Source organism: Elgaria multicarinata, chromosome 1, assembly GCF_023053635.1.
Source record: "Elgaria multicarinata webbii isolate HBS135686 ecotype San Diego chromosome 1, rElgMul1.1.pri, whole genome shotgun sequence".
In the NCBI taxonomy this organism is placed as follows: Eukaryota; Metazoa; Chordata; class Lepidosauria; order Squamata; family Anguidae; genus Elgaria; species Elgaria multicarinata.
The window spans coordinates 164,383,630-164,404,827 of record NC_086171.1 but is presented as its reverse complement, the minus strand read 5'-3'; the positions used below and the strand labels follow the sequence as shown (position 1 = coordinate 164,404,827).

At 44.5% G+C, this 21,198-nt stretch overlaps 1 protein-coding gene across 1 annotated transcript; it reads right to left on the bottom strand.

Annotated features, from left to right (window-relative positions):
• Window positions 1-634: 634 nt before the first annotated feature.
• Window positions 635-11,766, bottom strand: BYSL (bystin like). Its single transcript, XM_063119187.1, has 7 exons — window positions 11,469-11,766; window positions 9,044-9,206; window positions 6,469-6,607; window positions 4,946-5,079; window positions 3,379-3,539; window positions 3,038-3,140; window positions 635-1,139 (listed from the first exon to the last, which is right to left on the bottom strand). Exons 1-7 carry the CDS (start codon window positions 11,740-11,742, stop codon window positions 791-793), a joined length of 1,323 nt encoding a protein of 440 aa, XP_062975257.1. The 5' UTR covers window positions 11,743-11,766; the 3' UTR covers window positions 635-790.
• Window positions 11,767-21,198: the final 9,432 nt, after the last annotated feature.

Genomic DNA, 21,198 nt, shown 5'->3' with positions numbered 1-21,198 from the left:
CGAAGGGCTACTCAGGAGTGTTTGTGTGTGCGATTTTGGGGGACATGTTCTGTTGTTGCTGTTGAGTTATTACAACGTGTTGCAAAGTGCCTTGAGAATCACTTGGTTGAGAGGGGAGGTACAAAGCTTTATTTTTAAAGCAAGGCCTCAGCTGTTTAAGTAACCTAAGCCTAAGGTGAGTGGCAGCTGGCCAAGTCAGAAGCAGACCATGACACTCACGTAGAAGGTAGTTCCAAGTTCAAGATCGTACAGTCAAGACACACACACCCCTTCAGGCCTGACCAACACGGAGAGCATGTGATAACCCAAGGGCTTCTGCCAGAACAGCACCATCTGCATGCCAGATGCCACCCCGAGCTGATGCTCCTGTCTCCCCACTACTCTTCAGTTTCTCTCCCTGCTGTTAATTAACATGCTCTTTCCAGTACTTTCAAGGGGCAAGCTGTGATCACAGCCCTTTTGGACAGCGGTGATCTCCAAGACCTTTAAAGCTCGACTATGAAAGGGTTTACACAGGAGGGATCAGAGTGTCTAAAACGGACCGACCTCACCATGAGTTCATGACAGGTTTAATGGGGGGGGGGGGGAATACAAATGCTTTTGCCCCTGAGTAAAAGATGACTTGCCAGACTCATCATGGGGTGGGGACAAACCCCATTCATTTTACACTGTGCTGCAGTAGGCTCAGGATTAGAGCAGCTGCCGCCTTTGACTCCAGGAGTCCCACCAGAAGCAAAATCACAGCAACCGAAGGGCCCAGGCTAAGGCAGCCTTCCTTCCCAACTTTCGTTCAGTCCATGGCTGCTGGCTGCACCCCCTCCGCATCCCGACACTTGGAGTTCACAAGCTCCCGGCGGATCTCTGGAGAAATGTGAGCATGGCTGTGGAACTTGAGCAGCTCCAAGAGGGCTTCCTTCTGCTCTGAGGACAGGTCCTCCTTGTAGCGCTGGGCAAAGGTCAAGAGGCACTGGTGCCACAGGACGGGCAGGGTGCGCCGGTCAGTCCGGAAGGCCAGGAAGTGAAAGACCAGGGCGTCCACGACACGGAAAGGCAAGGCGTACTTCTTGTCAATGAGCAGTCGGAGGAAGATGCTGTTGGCCCCGCTGTACTCCATCTCAGCAATCTTGAGCATAGCAGCCCTGGGGGGAGGGGAGGGGACAAGAGGCAAATTAGGCTGCGCTGCAGGTCCACACCACCGAAAGACCCTCCGGTTGCCTCTCCCAGGGCAGAGAATCACCCAAGGGAACCGCCACGCAGTTCAAGTTGGCTTTGAAAGAGGAAGCCAGTATTTGTAACAATGAGGAAGTACCAGGTGCACTTAGCCAGGGAAATGGCAAAGGCCAGCAGGAACCAGACACAAGGCCATTCAGTGTTATGATGGAAGTCCAGAGTGTACAAAGAGCTGCAATCAGGGGTGCCAGCTTCTTTCGCTGGCAGGGCTCTTGTGCCAGTGGGCAGCAGCCTGCTTGGCAGAGGTTAAGCATTTGAAGCTCCTCCCATCACTTTATCCCTGTTGAGGACAGAGGAGCCAGGCCAGTGGAAAAGTTGGCAGCCCTAGCTAGACTATGGAATGCCAAAATTGTTTCTGGCCATGAAGTTAACTTTCCAAAAACACCCAGGAAGTATTATGATAGGAAAAGGAATCCTGGTTTATAACAAGAGTACTAGCTATACAGACCTGGTTCGCATAGAACGACAACCCATAGTCCTACAAACGGATGGGTTGTTGTGCGCAAGTGGGAGAGAGCGTTCGCACTGCCTGCAGCATGACTGTTTCCTTCCACTTTTACTCAGCAACCCATAATTGGCTGCTGCTGAGCATGATGTCTGAACCCAGATTGCTGCATTCTTATAGGGCTAAACAACCCAGCGGCCTGGGTTCACATGTCATGCTCAGCAGGGTTTGATGATGAGTTGAGGCGTAAAGCAGAAGAGGCAGGATCCCCAACAACCCATCAGTTTTAAGCCCTGTTGTGTTCCTGAGCCCTAAAGATAAGCACATATTTATTTAAGCTGCTTCCTTCATCCCAGAATCTCCAAGTGGTTTACATAGAAAAACATTATTATTATTAATTTATTTATTTATATAGCACCATCAGTGTACATGGGGCTGTACAGAGTAAAACAATAAAATAGCAAAACCCTGCTGCATAGGCTTACATTCTAACAGAATGCAATACAAAAACAAATAATGCAATACAAAAACAGTATAAAACAATAAACACTTTGAAACAACAAAAGCAATAAAACAGAACAGTGTCATGAAAGATTACAAGTCAGGGAAAGCCTGAGAGAACAAATGTGTTCTCAAGAGGCATTTACAACTCACCCAAATGTCCACCTCTTGAACCACATATGGGAGATAGACCAGGAGTTCTCAGCCTCTTTGGGTAAGTGGGAAAATTTGGTATTTTGAGAGAGTGTTGTGGGTGCTTAAAAAAAAGAGGCTGCCATGGTGGAGGGGTGAAGCTTGCCCATTCATAAAATGGCCGCTGTGGTAGGCACAGCCAGCAACAAAACACTCAATTCCCAGAAGGCAACAGGTAAGATACAAGTAATTTGTTCAAGAACCTAAGCCTTACAAGGCAAAGATGGGGTCTGAGCTTCAGAACATAAAACCAGTCTCTTGAACCCAAAACAAGATGACACTGGAGGGCGGCACTTCAGTTTGCAACATGCCAGCCTCCCAGTTAAAAAAAATGAAGTGGAAAGGAGGGGACAGGGAGCTTGGTGGGCACCAAGAGAGGTGCCTAGGGGCACCATGTTGGAGATGCTGGATACAGACCAGTGACAGAATGTTATAATCCAACAGATGCTTTCAAGCGGGCTGCGTTGCAGATCCTTAGACCAGCTACTAGGATGGCTTCATTCTATCGGGAACATACAGGAGGAGGACGTCTTTCCCAAAGGTATTTTCACTGCAGCCAGGTTTCGGACCCTTGCAGGGACGCATGGGCAAGAGACAGGGAAGCTTACCCACTCCTACCGTTCTAGTACCATTTTCCTTTCAAGCTCAAATGAGCCCGGCTCGCCTTACCCAGAATGAAGGACAGGGATGGAGCACTTGGTGAGGATGCTGCCCACAATGACGGCTTCCCGCAGCGTGCATGTTCCCGACTCGCACAAGGGGATGAGGATCCCTGTGGGGAAGGGAAATGAGGTAAGTGTTTATAGTCTTCTTGAATAGAACACACGAAGCATTCCATCAAAAGCTCAACCCCACAGCAAAAGTATCGTTCAGGTCGTCGGCATCTTACAGGCCGACTCACTGGCACGAGAAAAGGCACTAACCAATGGCAGAAGTACTATGAAATAATAGAATGCCGGGATGATCTTGCACTCCAAGGCGTCACCCTCTAAGAACCATGCCTTTCTCACCTTTGAACCAAGCTCCAGGCTTAAACAAGGCCTTCTTCAAGGCCATATAAAGATGGAAATTGAGGCGCTTATATTCAGCAATGTCATCTCTGACTCGGGGGAGAAGCACCAGGTTGTAGAATCTCTGAGCCATCCGCTCTTTGAGGTTAGATGAAAAGATTCTGGGAGGAGTAACAAAGGCAGGGTGGAGGTGGAGAAGAACAAAACATTCAAGTTAGGAAAGCCGGGCAGCAGGTATGAATTGACCTCCACTCTTTGTACTCAAACTACACCATACACGTATGACGACAGCATTCCCACAATGCCTCCCATCCTGAGTGCAAAATTCTCTGGGGTGCAGGATTTTAAAAAACGTATATGCAAATTTCTATACTGCTCTTCAACATCAGTCTCCAGGACAGCTTATAAATAAAATGGTAGAACATCATCATCATCATCATAATACACAGCCAGAACCTTGAAAATAGTAGTTAAAAGCCAGAGCTGAAGACTCTTTGGTTCTTATAACATTCTTTATATAAAAATGTGCACGCATTATTCCACGGAGAAACAAAAGCCATGAAATACCATCTACAATAGCTTTCCACAACCTGGTGCCCTCCAGACCTGTTGCGCTAAAACTCCCATCGTTCCCATGCCCATGCGGGAAGGATGGGAGTTGCAGTCCAACACATCTAGTGGACACCAGGTTGGGGAAGCCGGGTCTACAACAATGCCTAGCAGTCTTTCTCTCTCTCTCTCTCTATAAGGGGAGATTCGTCTTTGTAAGGACCTACATTTTCAACCAGCCGTACCCTGCACTGTGCTACCAAGGAAAAAGAGGAACCAAAGTTCTGTGTGTGAGAAAACATGAAACAAACATCACATGTATTCACCCCCACTACCCACTGTGCTGAACCCCCTAGATCTCAGCATTATGCTCTCTTTGGGTCCTGACCTTGCATATTTTCCTTGACAAAGCACTTTTAAACAGGAACTACTGAATATATATATATATATATATATATATATATATATATATATTACTATTAATCATAAGAAGCGTCTTGTGCCCTGAAGTGGATGGGCTTGCCATGGCAGTGGCAGAGTTAGAGTGATGGGAAAAGGATGGAGCGATTTTAAAAAAACCAACCCAAAGAAACCCGATTGCCCAAACACCTAAAAATCTGAAAATGGTTCCCAGAAGCTTGAAAAATTTTTCCACCTCTGAAAGGCAGCAAACTCAACCACAAGATGGGTATGTATGTGTGTGCATACTTCACATTTTGCATGCATAGAAAAATCCATGCATAAGATTGAGTATATCTAACAGAAATAAGAATCAATATGGAAACAAAGATGATTGCAGTATCTCCTTTCATTTCTGTATTTCATCAAGCCTAAGGCCCGTTTGCATGTCATTACTGTAAGCACTACGTTTTGGTTATACAAAACGTTGCAGGAGAAATCAGACTGGAGCTAAAAACAAGAGACTCAAGGGAATTGTGGCCGTTTGTGGAGGGCAGCGGGGAGGAAGATGACTGAAGAGACGCTATTACTCATAGCATAGTCATAGCAAGCGTCCCACCTTGTTGCCTGGTACATGGCAGCTGCAGTCCACGTTTCTGGCTCTGTGATATAAAGGATCTGCTCCCAGTTGGACAGGGCTGGGATGATCTTGAAGGCTTTGGGCAGTTTTCCACTCCTGTATTTTGACAGCACCTTTAAAAATGGTTTAAATGTGGTTATGTAACAGGGATTGTTCAAAACTCTGTTTACCTGTACGCCGCCCTGAGATCATAGTGATATAGGGGGCTGGATACAATTGTTTTTAATGAATAATAAATAAAAGTTTCTTTCACTTGTTCACAAGGTCTTCTACGAAAATATTTTACAAACCATTCACAGATACCATTCCAAATCCTTCATATACTTGCAAACACTGTAGCAAATAATTATTAGCATGGAAAATAGTTCTAATTAATATTCTTCTCTATAATAAACAACCTTTGTAGCAGTTTATGGGACGATTGTCTGAGTTGGGAGTGGGAGGCACTACACTGCAGTGGCTCTGCTCCTACTTGGATGATCGGTTCCAGAAGGTGGTGCTGGAGGAACATTGCTTGGCCCACAGATTCTCCAACATGGGGTTCCATCCCAGGCAGTTTTGTCCCCCAGGCTATTCAACATTTACAGGAAACCATTGAGTGCAGTCATCCTGAGTTTTAGAGAGCCCTCTTATCAGAATGCTGATGATACGCAGCTCTATTTCTACTTTTCATCCTCACCCAGGTGAGGCTGTGGATGTGCTGAACCAGTGCCTGGCTGTGACAATGGACTAGATGAGGGCTAATAAAACTGAAACTCAATCCAGACGAGACTGAGATGCTGTTAGTGGGTGGTTTTTCTGCCCGGATGGAGGGCGCTCAAACTGCTCTGAATAGGGTTGCACTCCCCTTAAAGGAGCAGGCTTGTAGCTTGGGGGTCCTCCTGGGGCCATCTTTGTCACTTGAGGCTTAAGTGGCTTCACTGGCATGGAGGAGTGCCCTCTACCAACTTTGGCTGATGGCCCAGCTACATCCTTATCTGGACGGTGATAACCTGGCTTCAGTTGTTATGCTCTAGTAATTTCTAAGTTAGATTACTGCAGTGCACTCTATGTGGGGCTGCCTTTGAAGATGGTTCAGAACCTGCAGCTTGTGCAAAATGAGGTGGCCAGATTGATAACAGGGACAAGATGGTCTAAAGATGTAACACCAATTCTGCCCTGCTTGCATTGGCTGCCTGTATGTTTCTGAGCCTGATACAAGGTGCTGGTTTTGACCTATAAAGCCCTACTTAGGAAGACAATGTATTTTAATAGTTGTTAAATTTTTGTGAACCACCCAGAGCAGGCTAGTATAGAAATATATTGAATGAAATGAAATGAAATCTTAAATGCAGTGCCAATTACTGTTGTCCAAGCCTGCTGTGGCAGCATATCAGCAGCAGGCAAAGGTTGCACCGGAGCTAAGATTTCTAGGCCCTGCAGTGGCTGGCCTCAGTTTGACCTTGTATGCATGCATGCATGCATGTACACATACACACACACACACACAGAGCATTACTTACTTCTCTGACACCCTTGTAGACCTCTAGGACACGAGGATTAAGCTGTGGCATTGGTCGACCAGATATTTCTGACATCACGGTCTCCACCTCTGTCTGTTTCTCTGTGATCTTCTCCATGATAATATCTGCCAAGGTGCGCCTAATGGGTATCAAAGGGAAACAAAATGGAGCTGAGAACTTATCAAATCCCGCATTAGCAAGTCAAGAAGTAGAGGCAGAAATAAGATGAATTTCCAGTCCGGTTTCTCACTGGGCAGATGAAGGTTCCACACGTAACACCCTTTCATTGACACTTATCTTCTCTAAATGAACTGTCGTATTTGGATTGTTTAATTCAAAATGCTGTTGCACAAAGAAGCTTGGAGATGGCAACATATTTACCTATATTTCACTTAACCTTTTTTGCTCTTAAAGATTGGAACACAAACTCATGACTGGTGCATATGCACTTCTTTTGGGATGCCATTTGCACAACTTCCAAGACACAGCTAGAAATTGCAACTCTCTGAAAGTTTTAAAGACGAAGATTATTAAATTAAAATGCTAACTCACACACACACAAAAATGATACCAAAGAAAGAGGTTAGCCTTATTCAACAGCTTGGTTCATATGTAAGTCTAACTCATGGTGCATATAAAGCATGATTTGTTGACCCACCCAGGGTTCGTCTCGTAGATGATTGAACAAACCATGGTTTGTTTCCTCAGTCCCTGGGAGTTTTCTTGTTTCCTCCTTTGTCTGCTCCATCTCTGAATTCCAAAAGCCTTTGCAGCATTGCAGTACTAGCATGTAAAGAGGCTGAGTTTTTGATTGCTCTTGCCTGCTCCCAATATAGCCTTGCAAAACCACCCATGAACCACCACAATTCTGGGTTTGCACTAACAACTCATGGTTTAAACCATTCACAGTTCACAACCCACAAAAAACCCATGGGTTAACAACCAATTGTTAACCCAGTTTTGGGTTGGCACATAACAACCCACAATTCAACAAACCATAGTTAACTAAACTATGGTTTGTTACATGACTACATTGCATAAATACATGTTCTTGCATTCCATGAGGGTTAAAAACTTGTTATAAAAAAACACTGTAAGGAATACAAGTAGTATGTAGTGCAAATGTTTCTGCCCACTATGTCGAGCTTCTAGAGGCAAAACAGTATAACTTGTGGGTAGATACACAATGCCAAGAAGAATGGGTTTAGATTTGGGCATCCAAAAACCAATGCAATATCAAAGGCAGCCTAATAACTAAAGCACCATCTGCTGGTGAAAAGAACAAAAAAATTGAATTAGAAATATGCCTGGGTGCTAGTTATAGCCTCCACACTCCCTCTGAGAACCTGACAAAATCATGCCAACACATTGCATTAGATTCCCTAAGCCCTGCAGTGATACAACTCTTAGATTCAATTATCTTTAATGACCAGCTCTTGGATACAGTATTAATGCTAAACTGCCTCTACTTATTAAATCTCTGCACTGCATGTGTCCAAAGACTGTGGAGATATTCTTATATAGGAGGGGTGGCTACACAGCATTGCAGCCATTTCTGTAATATTATTGGCTCAGAATGCACCCCGAAGATCATGGCAATGGCCATTATCCTATGCCATGTGGACAAGTGCTACTTATGTGGGACTATCAATATGTATCACCGACACATGAGGCCAGGAATGATTCTGGGTCAGGAATTTGGCGCCCCCACAGTGTGAACCAGGCCAAACTCTCTAACAGTTAATCTTTTCCTGAGTGAAAAAGCAACTATTTGAACCCTCTCAAGGATAACCAATAAATTACAGGCATTTCACCCACAAGCCCTCATTCCTCATTTGGCAGGTGATGAAACGACAGGAGGAAAAGGAGTAGGAGCACATGATACAGTCTAGAAAGAAGTCAAGGTGACCTGCGAGCCTAGAAATTTCAAATATTTTCACAGCCCTGCACAGAGCTCAACAACAACTTTTAATTCTTTTAAAGGAGCAAAATAGCTCACAATAATTTTAAAGTGAAGAGCAGCTCCAAAAAGAAATGGGGCATTAGACATTCATATGCATCACAAAGTTGGGGGTGTACAGACTTCTGCTTCCAAGATAAAAGAGGCAACATTAATTCATTTCATTTATTTCATTTCTCTCCTGCCCAATATCCAAAGCTCTCAGGGCAGTTCACAAAGATTAAATCCCTGAACAAGGGGAAGTTTCTCATTTTCCATGCCAATGATCTTTAACCCCCACACATGGCCTAATCCCAGCAACAAAAACGACAAAATAAAACAAGTGTCACTCAATCAGGCATCTATTCCACAGATAGCAATAGTTCATGCATAAACCTGTTTCACATATCACGGTAAACCACCATGGGTTAATTCACCCATGGAGCTCAGAGACACAAACCAGTCTCTACTTTGAATACATAAGCCACAGCTTGTCGTGTTGTGCAAACCTGGGCAAAGTGGGTTATTTGAGGGTTAAATAACCTGCAGATAACCCTAGAAGAACCTATAAATGAACCCACAGGGGTTTATTTTGACATGGAAAATGGCCCAGTGTTTGAATGCTCTGAGACTTACCTTAGTGGTGGATTCTTGTTCATGAACATCTCAATGGCCTTTTCATCCTCTGCATTCACAGTCATCTCCTCACAATACTCTCTTTTCTCCATGGCAGCAGCTTTCTCCAGTGATGGCCACTCCTCATCCTCTGTATCTGAATCTCCATCCTTTGAGGCAGGTCCTTTAAAAAGGACAAAATTAGGATTTTTCTGAACACTTCAGCAAAATAAGCAACTACCTCAACATACCTATATTAGGAAAAACACTGGCTCTCTCAGTGACCCCGTTCACATGTGTCACAGCGGCAATTACTGGGTTGTTTAACTCAGAAATTGCAGTGATGAGCAAAGCACATGAGCCATTTCCACTTTCAACTAAGAACCACATTTAGATTGTCTGGTGACATCCAAACTCAGAAACTCTGCAAGGCTCAGCTGACACCATCTTAATTTTCTTTTCAACGCCTGGAAAATCTCTTTTAATATGCTTGGGCCTTTTTAAATGTTGATGTGGTATTTTGGTTTTATGCTAGGATTTTATTCTATTGCTTTGCTGTGTTTTATGGTGATTTTATTTGTGTTTTATGGCGATTTTATTTTAATTGTGATTGGGTTTTCTTTGAAAGCTGACCCAAAAGTATTTGCCTATGAAGTCCTCAAATAATTTTTTTAAAAAATCAAATACCAAGTACTTATAAAGATCTGGCTAATTACAAAAAGTGCAGGGCGAGATCAAATTCACTTCTCTACCTGCGCAGAACTGGCCCTGCCATTTGAAAGAGTGAGGTGTCCATCGAAGACAGCTGATCTATGAAAGGCAGCAAACAGTTACTTATTTAATTTATTATTGTTATATTTTTACTACCAGAGAGAATAAGAGCTGCTTATCAGATTGTCTGGCTCAGGTGCCAAAATAATTTTGGCTGGCCTAGGATATTATACACAAAGACTCAGGGGAGGGTGTGCCATTTGCTGCCTTGCCTCTAGTTGCAAAATGTCTTGAACTAGCCCTGCACCACTCTGCCAGCTCCAAGGCTGGTTGTTTTGAAATCTGAAATACCTAGGTGGATGAAAAATAAGATGGCTTGATTCAAGATAATGATGCCCTTGAATGTTATTTTGTGACATACATACCCATAAAGTATGTGTCAATCATGGATTAAACTATCTACAGTTAATCCACAATTAGTTCTTGCAATTAGTTGTAATTAGTACAATTAGGTTAATTGTGGGTCAATGTTTGGGTTTGCACATCACAAAATAACCTCTGATCAGAATCACCATCAAAATGGTGGTGGCACATGCTGGGCACCCAATCCAGCAACTCATGGGTTAACTAATCCATGATTTGCCACTGTTACGTGTGAACAATTCTACTGAATCTATAGGAGGGGACATCCAGTGTACCATCACACCAACATTAAGATGAACAATAATAAATAAATAAATATCACATTTTTGCCTAGAAAAGCAGTATCAATAGTCTGAGCATTCCAAGAAGAATTTCAGACATTACACAGGGCAAAGTCATCTCTGGATAATGGTATAATCCACTGGTTTGCCTCATTCACACTTTGCATTTTTAGAAGTATTTGTAGAAGTGTCTATGTACACTTAAAAACATAACCTGTAAATATAGCTTTATTCTACTGCTTACTCTACTGCATTCCATTGGATTATGTTGTAAACCGCCCAGAGAGCTTCGGCTGTGGGGCGGTATATAAATGTAATTAAATAAATAAATAAATAAATAAATAAATTACAATTCTCATCATCCCCAGCCAGAATGGCCAATACACTAGGAGGGGTAGGAAAGGCTGCAACAGAACCTTTCGCGGTGGGTGCACATTTACCAGTGGTTTGTGGGCAATACTCAAAATAGAATGGCACGGAGCTCATGGCTGTAAACAGGGACAGAGAAAGCAGCCTTAGTCAATGATCCTGTTCAAACGACTCCCTAAGCCATGGTGGTTAAGCATTTTGAGCTAAACATTATGGCTTAGCATGTCATGTGAACCTTGACTTAGGGTGTTGTGTGAACCATTCCTAATGATGGTGGCTACATAACCACATCTAAACACGCTCACTAAACATTTGCTGCAAAAGGGTTAGTGGCCTAACCATGGCTTAGCATGTAGTCTGAACAGGCCCAACCAAATCACTGGCCCATCTGGCTCAGGGTTTCAAGCAGAGGTCTTTCTCAGCTCTACTTGGAGATGCCAGAACTTGAACCCAAGGCCTTCTGCATGCAAAGCATGGGATCTACCACTGAGGACAGGTGGACACTGCCTAGTGACAGCTCACCCTTCCCCAACCTGGTGCCCTCCAAATGTGTTGGACTACAACTCCCAGCATGCCCCAGGCTGCCAAGGTCTGCTATAGGCCCATTTGAGTCCTTCGCTCACACCTCGAGGGTTTGGCTGCAGCCACCTTCTTCCACTTACCCAGCACGGTCGTCTTCTTCGCCTTGGGCTCGTCTCTTCTGCCCGCGCCGTGCTCGGCCTCCAGCTCCTCCTGCTGGATCCGAGCCTGTTCCAGGATCCTGCGCGAGAGCTTCTCATCCACGTACTCGTCCTCTTCGCCCCCGCCATGTTGCCCCGCTTTGCCCCGCCGCTTCACCCGCGTCACGGGCTTCACCGAGTCGCCCTGGGCGATCTGCTCGGCCAGCGGAACGTTCGCTGCAGCACCAGAGCCTCTCGCCCGCTTCGCTTTCGGCATGATCCCGACCAGAGGAGCAGCACACGTGTGAGGGCAGGCAGCGGCAAGAGCGCATGCGTCCAATGGGGCCCTTCCGACTATAGAGATAGAATCAAGTGGAGAGGTGCGCCTTGTGGCTGGATAGCTGACTTGTGAGTTCTCTAGCAACCCCTCCAGCAAACTTCTCTAGCAAGTAATCGCGGCCCAGAGGGACAATCAATGGGACAATCAGCAACAAATCTCTTCCCTACTCCCCAATACGACTTCTTACAGGCGCAAACAGCCCATTTTACTAGCTCCCACGCTCCCTTCTAATCATTCATTCTAGTAGTTAGCCAAGCCGATAGTAAGAAGTCACAACATTACACACAAAACGGAGTATCATTGAATTTAAAGGGGACGGTGTAAAAGCCGGAACGGAGCGGAACAGGCCGGAACGACCCCATTATATTAAAAAACCATACCAAAAACAGTGGCATGTGTTAGCAACACTTGGGAACAATATTTTAGGACTAAAACCATGCCAATATTATATCACTATTAACCCCAGAACTCCCAAAACAACGTCCGGAACAGAATGGGATGGCCGGAACGGCCACTACTGAACGAGCGATATCAACCAAACTCACCAGTCATGCATAACTCCATGGCAGGGATGCAATAAGCCACAAAAGGTGCAAAGAAACTGCGTTCCGATAACTGTTCCGCGCACAGCGCATATTGCGCAAAACGGACAGGGACAGCAGCTTCCAAGTGAAGTATGTTAATCAAACTCACCAGACACACATTACTAGGTGAGCCTGATGTAATAAGCTCCAAAAATTGCCCCCAAACCACGTTCAGATACCCGTTCCGGGCAAAAACACGTATTGTGCAAAATGGGCCGTAACGACAGCTTCCCAATTAGGTAAGTCAACCAAACTCATCAGACACACATAACTAGGTGGGACAAATATAGAAAGCTCCAAAAGTTGCCCCGAAACCACGTTCAGATACCCGTTCCGGGCAAAAACGTGTATTGCGCAAAATGGGCCGTAACAGCAGCTTCCCAATGACATAAGTGAACCAAACTCACCAGATGCACATGACAAGGTGGGAAAAATATAGAAAGCTCCAAAAGTTGCCCCAAAACCACGTTCAGATACCCGTTCCAGGCAAAAGTCTGTGTTGCGCAAAATGGGCCGTAACAGCAGCTTCCCAATGAGGAAAGTCAACCAAACTCACCAGATGCACATAACTAGGTGGGACAAATATAGAAAGCTCCAAAAGTTGCCCCGAAACCACGTTCAGATACCCGTTCCGGGCAAAAAGCTCCAAAAATTGCAGTGTTTTTGCCCGGAACGGGTATCTGATACGTGGTTTCGGGGCAACTTTTGGAGCTTATTACATCAGGCTCACCTAGTAGCCTGAACTGCTTGTTTTTCCTCCTAAACCTTCTCCTCACCTCTCATTCTCTCTTACTGTCAACGATGTCACGCTTACTCCGGTCAAGGAAGCTCGTAGTCTTGGCTTTATATTTGACTCCTCGCTCTCCTTTACTCCTCACATCGAGGCAGTAGCTAAATCCTGCCGCTTCTTCCTGCATAATATCGCCAGGATTCGACCATTTTTGTCTGTCTCTTCTGTCTCTTCTGCCAAGACTCTCGTTCACGCACTGGTTATCTCTCGGTTGGACTACTGCAACCTTCTACTCTCTGGCCTTCCTTCGTCTCACATCAGTCCGCTGGTCTCTGTCCACCACTCTGCCGCTAAGATCATCTTCTTGGCCCGCCGCTCTGACCAGGTCACTCCACTTCTGAAATCTCTTCATTGGCTTCCAATTCACTCCAGAATCCAATATAAACTTCTCCTGCTGACCTTCAAAGCTTTTCACGGTCTAGCTCCTGTCTATCTCTCCTCTCTCATCTCACACTATTGCCCCGCTCGTGCTCTCCGCTCCTCTGATGCCATGCTTCTTGCCTGCCCAAGGACCTCCACTTCCCTTACTCGGCTTCGTCCTTTTCTTCTGCTGCCCCTTATGCCTGGAACGCTCTTCCAGAACACTTGAGAACTACAAACTCAATCACTGCTTTTAAAACTCAGCTAAAAACTTTTCTTTTCCCTATAGCCTTCAAATATTGAGTTTGTTCTGACTCTATACTGTTAGCTTCACCCTACCCGGCGCCTGTTTACACTTCCCTGTGCCTGTTTGCATTCTCCTTCCCTCTTTATTGTTTACTACAACTTATTAGATTGTAAGCCTATGCGGCAGGGTCTTGCTATTTACTGTGTTATCTGTACAGCACCATGTACATTGATGGTGCTATATAAATAAATAAATAAATAAATAAATAAATAAATAAATAATAAATAATGTTCTGAAGTGGGGGAAGAGAGAAACAAATAATTTGAATATTTCTGGGTGGGGCTTGGATCAGGTAAATTCAGTTCTGATTGGCTGGGCGTTCCCATGAGGTGGGAAAGAGCGGGAAAAGACATTTGGTGTCAGTCAGTCTGAGATTAGACAGCGAGAGGGAAGGGGTGTTCTTTGGTAGGTGAAGTTTCAGAAAGAAAACTGAGGAGAAACTCAATAGCCGAGGCTTGAATATGAAACTAAGGGTTCTGTTGAATATTCCCCTCGAATATTAAGCTATTCCTGTGGGATAACCATGGGTAGTTAGTGAAGGTCAGGTGTAGGGTGGCTGTATTATGCCAGAAGGCTGCCCTAAAAGAAGCTTATACAAGCAGGCAGAGGCAAACACCCAGATAAATGGCTCAAGCAGCCAGAAATACAATAGGAGAAGCTTTGGGATTCAGAAGAATCTTGTTATGGAGTGTATTTGGCTAAAGGTTTAGGGGGTGGTTTTTTCCTGTGGTAAAAGAAGGTTATACAAGCAGGCAGCAGCAAACGCCCATATAAATGGCATGAGCAGACAGAAATACAATAGGAGAAGCTTTGGGATTCAGAAGAAGACTGTTATGGGGTGTATTTGGCTAAAGGTTTAGGGGTGTTTTTTCCTGAGGTAAAAGGTTATACACGCAGGCAGCAGCAAACACCCAGATAAATGGTCCAAGCCGCCAAAAATACAATATGAGAAGTTTTGAGATTCAGAAGAAGACTACTACGGGTATATTGGGCTAGAGTAAAGGTTTAGGAATTTTTTTCCTGAGGTAAACATAGTCTTTAAGAGGCTTATAATAGGGACAGTGTCCTTAAGAATTATCACTGGGAGTTTTATGACTTTTTTTCTTTTTTTGGCTAAACATGCATAGGATTGTTTAATAGTTCGTCATGGCTCTAGTTTTGGAGACTCTCTTATGCCAAAGCCTCTTATAACAGGAAATTCTAAAGAGATTTGGTGGCGGGGGGTGGGGGAAGGGTCCACTTGTAGAACTTGGAGTTACAGTGGCAGAGAGTTCCTTAGGCCCTGAGATCTTGCCAGAAGAGGGTTAAACAAGCAGGCAGCAAAACCTCAAATAAATTGTCCAAGCAGCCAGAAATACAACAGGAGGTGCTTTGGGAGTCAAAAGAAGACTATCCAAGAGCTAGAGCTAGATGTGGGTGTATATCTAAGGTTAAGGTTTGGGAATAAGTCCTGAGGTAAAATGAGTCATTAAGGCTTATAGTTAGTAGCAACAGTGTCTCTATTCCTTAAGAATTAATACCGTCTTTTGAAACCCCCAAAGTAAATAGTAGTATTCTCTGATGCACTAAAAATCCCTTTAATCAGGAAGAAACAAAGGCTGGGAGCTGAAATTTTATATAAGATAGGAAAGTTATAACAATATAGGAAGAGGGGATATGGGTTTTTCTTATCTTGTATTCTATTATCAAGCTGTCAAATTAGCCTTACTAAATTATTGATAAATTGTTGGAAGCAAAGAAAAATATCTTAAGAGATTTTTTTTAAGTTTAATATAGTATTAGAAAAAGCATAAGAATATATATAATTATAACTCTTTCCGCTTTAGATATGTGATATAAGATTTAAACTTTTGTTGTTGTTGCTCTGGGTTATTACCATGAAGTTTTAAAATGAAGAATTAACGTATTTCTAGTTTAACAAGTTATGCATTATTATTAAGACAATATAATGAGCACATATTGGTATATTGTCAAGATATTTTAACTGGTGGTTGAGCTATGAGGTATAAAACCTCCAATGTCTGAAAATGGAGCTGAATGTTTTGACACTGCTGTATTGAATTATGTGTTTACATACGTTTATATGCTTTTTTCTTCTTGCAGGGAAAACAAGGTGGCTTGCATCATTGTCATTCTCCTCTTCATCTTATCTACATGGATTGAATGGAAAATCAATGCAGCTCCCAAAGAAGGGCTGCCTGGAAGTTTTGATATAACAATGTGAGAGGAAAGCACTGCCTTCAAAGGGAGGGGACCCCTTATTTCCGGCGTTCGCAGTTACTGGCCGGACTCCCTTTTAAGGGGAGAGCAAAACTTATTGCTGGCCTTAACACTTATTTCCAGCCAGACTCCCCTTTAAGGAGAGAGAAGTGCTTATTCCTGGACTTCACACTTTACTGGATCCAAATCTCTAAGCAATATATTACACTGGCTTTGATTGCACTTATTTTTGTGTCCTGTTTCCTTCTCATTTGTTGATTAATGGTTTTTAATGCTTTATGTGTGTATGTTATGTGTTTAAGAATTCTAAATTTTGTATACTCATTTTTATCTTAATTTTAGAATTTGTGTAAACCGCTTAGAAAGCCCTAGCTATGGGAGCGGTATAGAAGTGCAATAAATAAAAAAATAAATTGTAGATTTTCACTTCTCTGTCCCAGGATGATAGTCTACTGCACCTCTGAAATCAAGGACCAAGACTTCCCTGGCCATTTCTCTGCTGTCCACTTGCTGGACGGATTGACTAGAAAGTGAATGCAGGTGCCGAAGAAAAAATGCCTGGAAGTTTTGCTGTAAAGACGTAAGAGGAAAGCGCTGCCTTCAGAGGGAGGGGACCACTTATTGCGACCATTCACACTTTAGTAGCCAGTCTTCCCTTCAAAGGGAGAGAATTGCTTATTGCAGGACACCACACTTTACCAGCCAGTCTTCCCTTCAAGGGGAGAGAAGTGCTTATTGCAGGACACCACACTTTACTAGCCAGTCTTCCCTTCAAGGGGAGAGAAATGCTTACTGCAGGACACCACATTTTACTAGCCAGTCTTCCCTTCAAGGGGAGAGAAATGCTTACTGCAGGACACCACACTTTACTAGCCAGACTTCCCTTCAAGGGGAGAGAAATGCTTATTGCAGGACACCACACTTTACTAGCCAGTCTTCCCTTCAAGGGGAGAGAAATACTTATTGCTGGACAACACACTTTACTAGCCAGTCTTCCCTTCAATGGGAGAGAAATGGTTACTGCAGGACACCACAATTTACTAGCCAGTCTTCCCTTCAAGGGGAGAGAAATGCTTATTTCAGGACACCACACTTTACTAGCCAGTCTTCCCTTCAAGGGGAGAGAAGTGCATATTGCCGGACACCACACTTTACTAGCCAGTCTTCCCTTCAAGGGGAGAGAAATGCTTACTGCAGGACACCACACTTTACTAGCCAGTCTTCCTTTCAAGTGGAGAGAAATGCTTATTGCTGGACACCACACTTTACTAGCCAGACTTCCCTTCAAGGGGAGAGAAATGCTTATTGCAGGACACCACACTTTACTAGCCAGTCTTCCCTTCAAGGGGAGAGAAATGCTTATTGCAGGACACCACACTTTACTAGCCAGACTTCCCTTCAAGGGGAGAGAAATGCTTATTGCAGGACACCACACTTTACTAGCCAGTCTTCCCTTCAAGGGGAGAGAAGTGCTTATTGCCGGACACCACACTTTACTAGCCAGTCTTCCCTTCAAGGGGAGAGAAATGCTTACTGCAGGACACCACACTTTTCTAGCCAGACTTCCCTTCAAGGGGAGAGAAATGCTTACTGCAGGACACCACACTTTACTAGCCAGTCTTCCCTTCAAGGGGAGAGAAATGCTTACTGCAGGACACCACACTTTACTAGCCAGTCTTCCCTTCAAGGGGAGAGAAATGCTTACTGCAGGACACCACACTTTACTAGCCAGACTTCCCTTCAAGGGGAGAGAAATGCTTATTTCAGGACACCACACTTTACTAGCCAGTCTTCCCTTCAAGGGGAGAGAAATGCTCATTGCAGGACACCACACTTTGCTAGCCAGTCTTCCCTTCAAGGGGAGAGAAATGCTTATTGCAGGACACCACACTTTACTAGCCAGTCTTCCCTTCAAGGGGAGAGAAATGCTTATTGCAGGACACCACACTTTACTAGCCAGTCTTCCCTTCAAGGGGAGAGAAATGCTCATTGCAGGACACCACACTTTACTAGCCAGTCTTCCCTTCAAGGGGAGAGAAATGATTATTGCAGGACACCACACTTTACTAGCCAGTCTTCCCTTCAAGGGGAGAGAAATGCTTATTGCAGGACACCACACTTTACTAGCCAGTCTTCCCTTCAAGGGGAGAGAAATGATTATTGCAGGACACCACACTTTACTAGCCAGTCTTCCCTTCAAGGGGAGAGAAGTGCTTATTGCAGGACACCACACTTTACTAGCCAGTCTTCCCTTCAAGGGGAGAGAAATGCTTATTGCAGGACACCACACTTTACCAGCCAGTCTTCTATTCAAGGGGAGAGAAGTGCTTATTTCAGGCCACCACTCTTTACTGGCCAGTGTCCCCCCCCCCTCACTCCCCTTCATGAGGTGGGCTTTGCTTTTTAACTCTTCCAAGGAAAGCGAGGCATCTTACATCGTCGTCTTCGTCTCCATCTTATCCTCAAAAAAAATCCTTCGAGGTAAGTCAGTCCAACTCTCTAAGCAATATATTACACTGGCTTTGATTGCACTTGTTTTTGTGCTTTTCCCCCCTTTAATTTGTTGATTTACAGTTTTTAATTCTTTATGTGGGTATGTTCTGTGTTTTAGAATTTAAATTTTGTATACTCGTTCTTAGCTTGATTTGAGAATTTCTGTAAACCGCCCAGAGAGCCCTTGCTATGGGAGCGGTATATAAGTGCAATAAATTAAAAAATAAAATGTAGATTTTCACTCCTCTGTCCCAGGATGATGGTGTGCTGCACCTCTGAAATCAAGGACCAAGACTTCCCTGGCCATTTCTCTGCAGTCCACTTGCTGGATGGATTGAATAGAAAGTGAATGCAGGTGTCGAAGAAGGGATGCCTGGAAGTTCTGCTGTAAAGACGAAAGAGGAAAGCACTGCCTTCAGAGGGAGGGGACCTATTATTGCCAGCCTTCACACTTTACTGGCCAGTCTTCCCTTCAAGGGGAGAGAAATACTTACTGCAGGACACCACACTTTACTAGCCAGTCTTCCCTTCAAGGGGAGAGAAATGCTTATTGCAGGACACCACATTTTACTAGCCAGTCTTCCCTTCAAGGGGAGAGAAATGCTTACTGCAGGACACCACACTTTACTAGCCAGACTTCCCTTCAAGGGGAGAGAATTGCTTAGAAGGGATGCCTGGAAGTTCTGCTGTAAAGACGAAAGAGGAAAGCACTGCCTTCAGAGGGAGGGGACCTATTATTGCCAGCCTTCACACTTTACTGGCCAGTCTTCCCTTCAAGGGGTGAGAATTGCTTAGATCAGGCCACCAAACTTTACCAGCCAGTCTTCCCTTCAAGGGGAGAGAATTGCTTAGTTCAGGCCACCAAAGTTTACTGTCCAGTCTTCCCTTCAACGGAAAAGAAGTACTTATTGCAGGACTCCACACTTTTCTGGACAGACTTCCCTTCAAGGGAAAAGAAGTACTTATTGCAGGACACCATACTTTTCTGGCCAGTCTTCCCTTCAAAGGAAGAGAAGTGCTTAGTTCAGGCTACCAGACTTTACTAGCCAGACTTCCCTTCAAGGGGAGAGAAGTGCTTATTGCAGGACACCGCACTTTACTAGCCATTCTTCCCTTCAAGGGAAGAGAAGTTCTTATTGCAGGACACCACACTTTATTAGCCATTCTTCCCTTCAAGGGGAAAGAAATGCTTATTGCAGGACACCACACTTTACTAGCCAGTCTTCCCTTCAACGGGAGAGAAATGCTTATTGCAGGACACCACACTTTACTAGCCAGTCTTCCCTTCAACGGAAGAGAAGTTCTTATTGCAGGACAACACACTTTACTAGCCAGACTTCCCTTCAAGGGGAGAGAAATGCTTATTGCAGGACACCGCACTTTACCAGCCAGTCTTCCCTTCAAGGGGAGAGAAGTTCTTATTGCAGGACACCACACTTTACTAGCCAGACTTCCCTTCAAGGGGAGAGAAATGCTTATTGCAGGACACCACACTTTACTAGCCAGACTTCCCTTCAAGGGGAGAGAAATGCTTATTGCAAGACACCACACTTTACCAGCCATTCTTCCCTTCAAGGGAAGAGAAGTTCTTATTGCCGGACACCACACTTTACTAGCCAGACTTCCCTTCAAGGGGAGAGAAATGCTTATTGCAGGACACCACACTTTACTAGCCAGTCTTCCCTTCAAGGGGAGAGAAATGATTATTGCAGGACACCACACTTTACTAGCCAGACTTCCCTTCAAGGGGAGAGAAATGCTTATTGCAGGACACCACACTTTACTAGCCAGACTTCCCTTCAAGGGGAGAGAAATGCTTATTGCAGGACACCACACTTTACCAGCCATTCTTCCCTTCAAGGGAAGAGAAGTGCTTATTTCAGGACACCACACTTTACTAGCCAGTCTTCCCTTCAAAGGGAGAGAAATACTTATTGCAGGACACCACACTTTACTAGCCAGACTTCCCTTCAAGGGGAGAGAAATACTTATTGCAGGACACCACATTTTACTAGCCAGTCTTCCCTTCAAGGGGAGAGAAATGCTTATTTCAGGACACCACACTTTACTAGCCAGTCTTCCCTTCAAGGGGAGAGAAATGATTATTGCAGGACACCACACTTTACTAGCCAGTCTTCCCTTAAAGGGGAGAGAAATGTTTATTGCAGGACACCACACTTTACTAGCCAGTCTTCCCTTCAAGGGGAGAGAAATGCTTACTGCAGGACACCACACTTTACTAGCCAGTCTTCCCTTCAAGGGGAGAGAAATGCTTACTGTAGGACACCACACTTTACTAGCCAGACTTCCCTTCAAGGGGAGAGAAATGCTTATTGCAGGACACCACACTTTACTAGCCAGTCTTCCCTTCAAGGGGAGAGAAATGCTTACTGCAGGACACCACACTTTACTAGCCAGTCTTCCCTTCAAGGGCAGAGAAATGGTTACTGCATGACACCACACTTTACTAGCCAGTCTTCCCTTCAAGGGGAGAGAAATGCTTACTGCAGGACACCACACTTTACTAGCCAGTCTTCCCTTCAAGGGGAGAGAAATGGTTACTGCAGGACACCACATTTTACTAGCCAGTCTTCCCTTCAAGGGGAGAGAAATGCTTACTGCAGGACACCACACTTTAC

Excerpts from the sequence above, each read along its gene's own strand:
- BYSL (XM_063119187.1), bottom strand. The coding sequence starts at position 11,742 with ATGCCGAAAGCGAAGCGGGCGAGAGGCTCTGGTGCTGCAGCGAACGTT. Across the intron at positions 9,207-11,468 it reads GAAGAAGACGACCGTGCTGG|GACCTGCCTCAAAGGATGGA; the intron begins GTAAGTGGAAGA and ends TCCTTTTTAAAG. Across the intron at positions 6,608-9,043 it reads AACAAGAATCCACCACTAAG|GCGCACCTTGGCAGATATTA; the intron begins GTAAGTCTCAGA and ends GATACCCATTAG.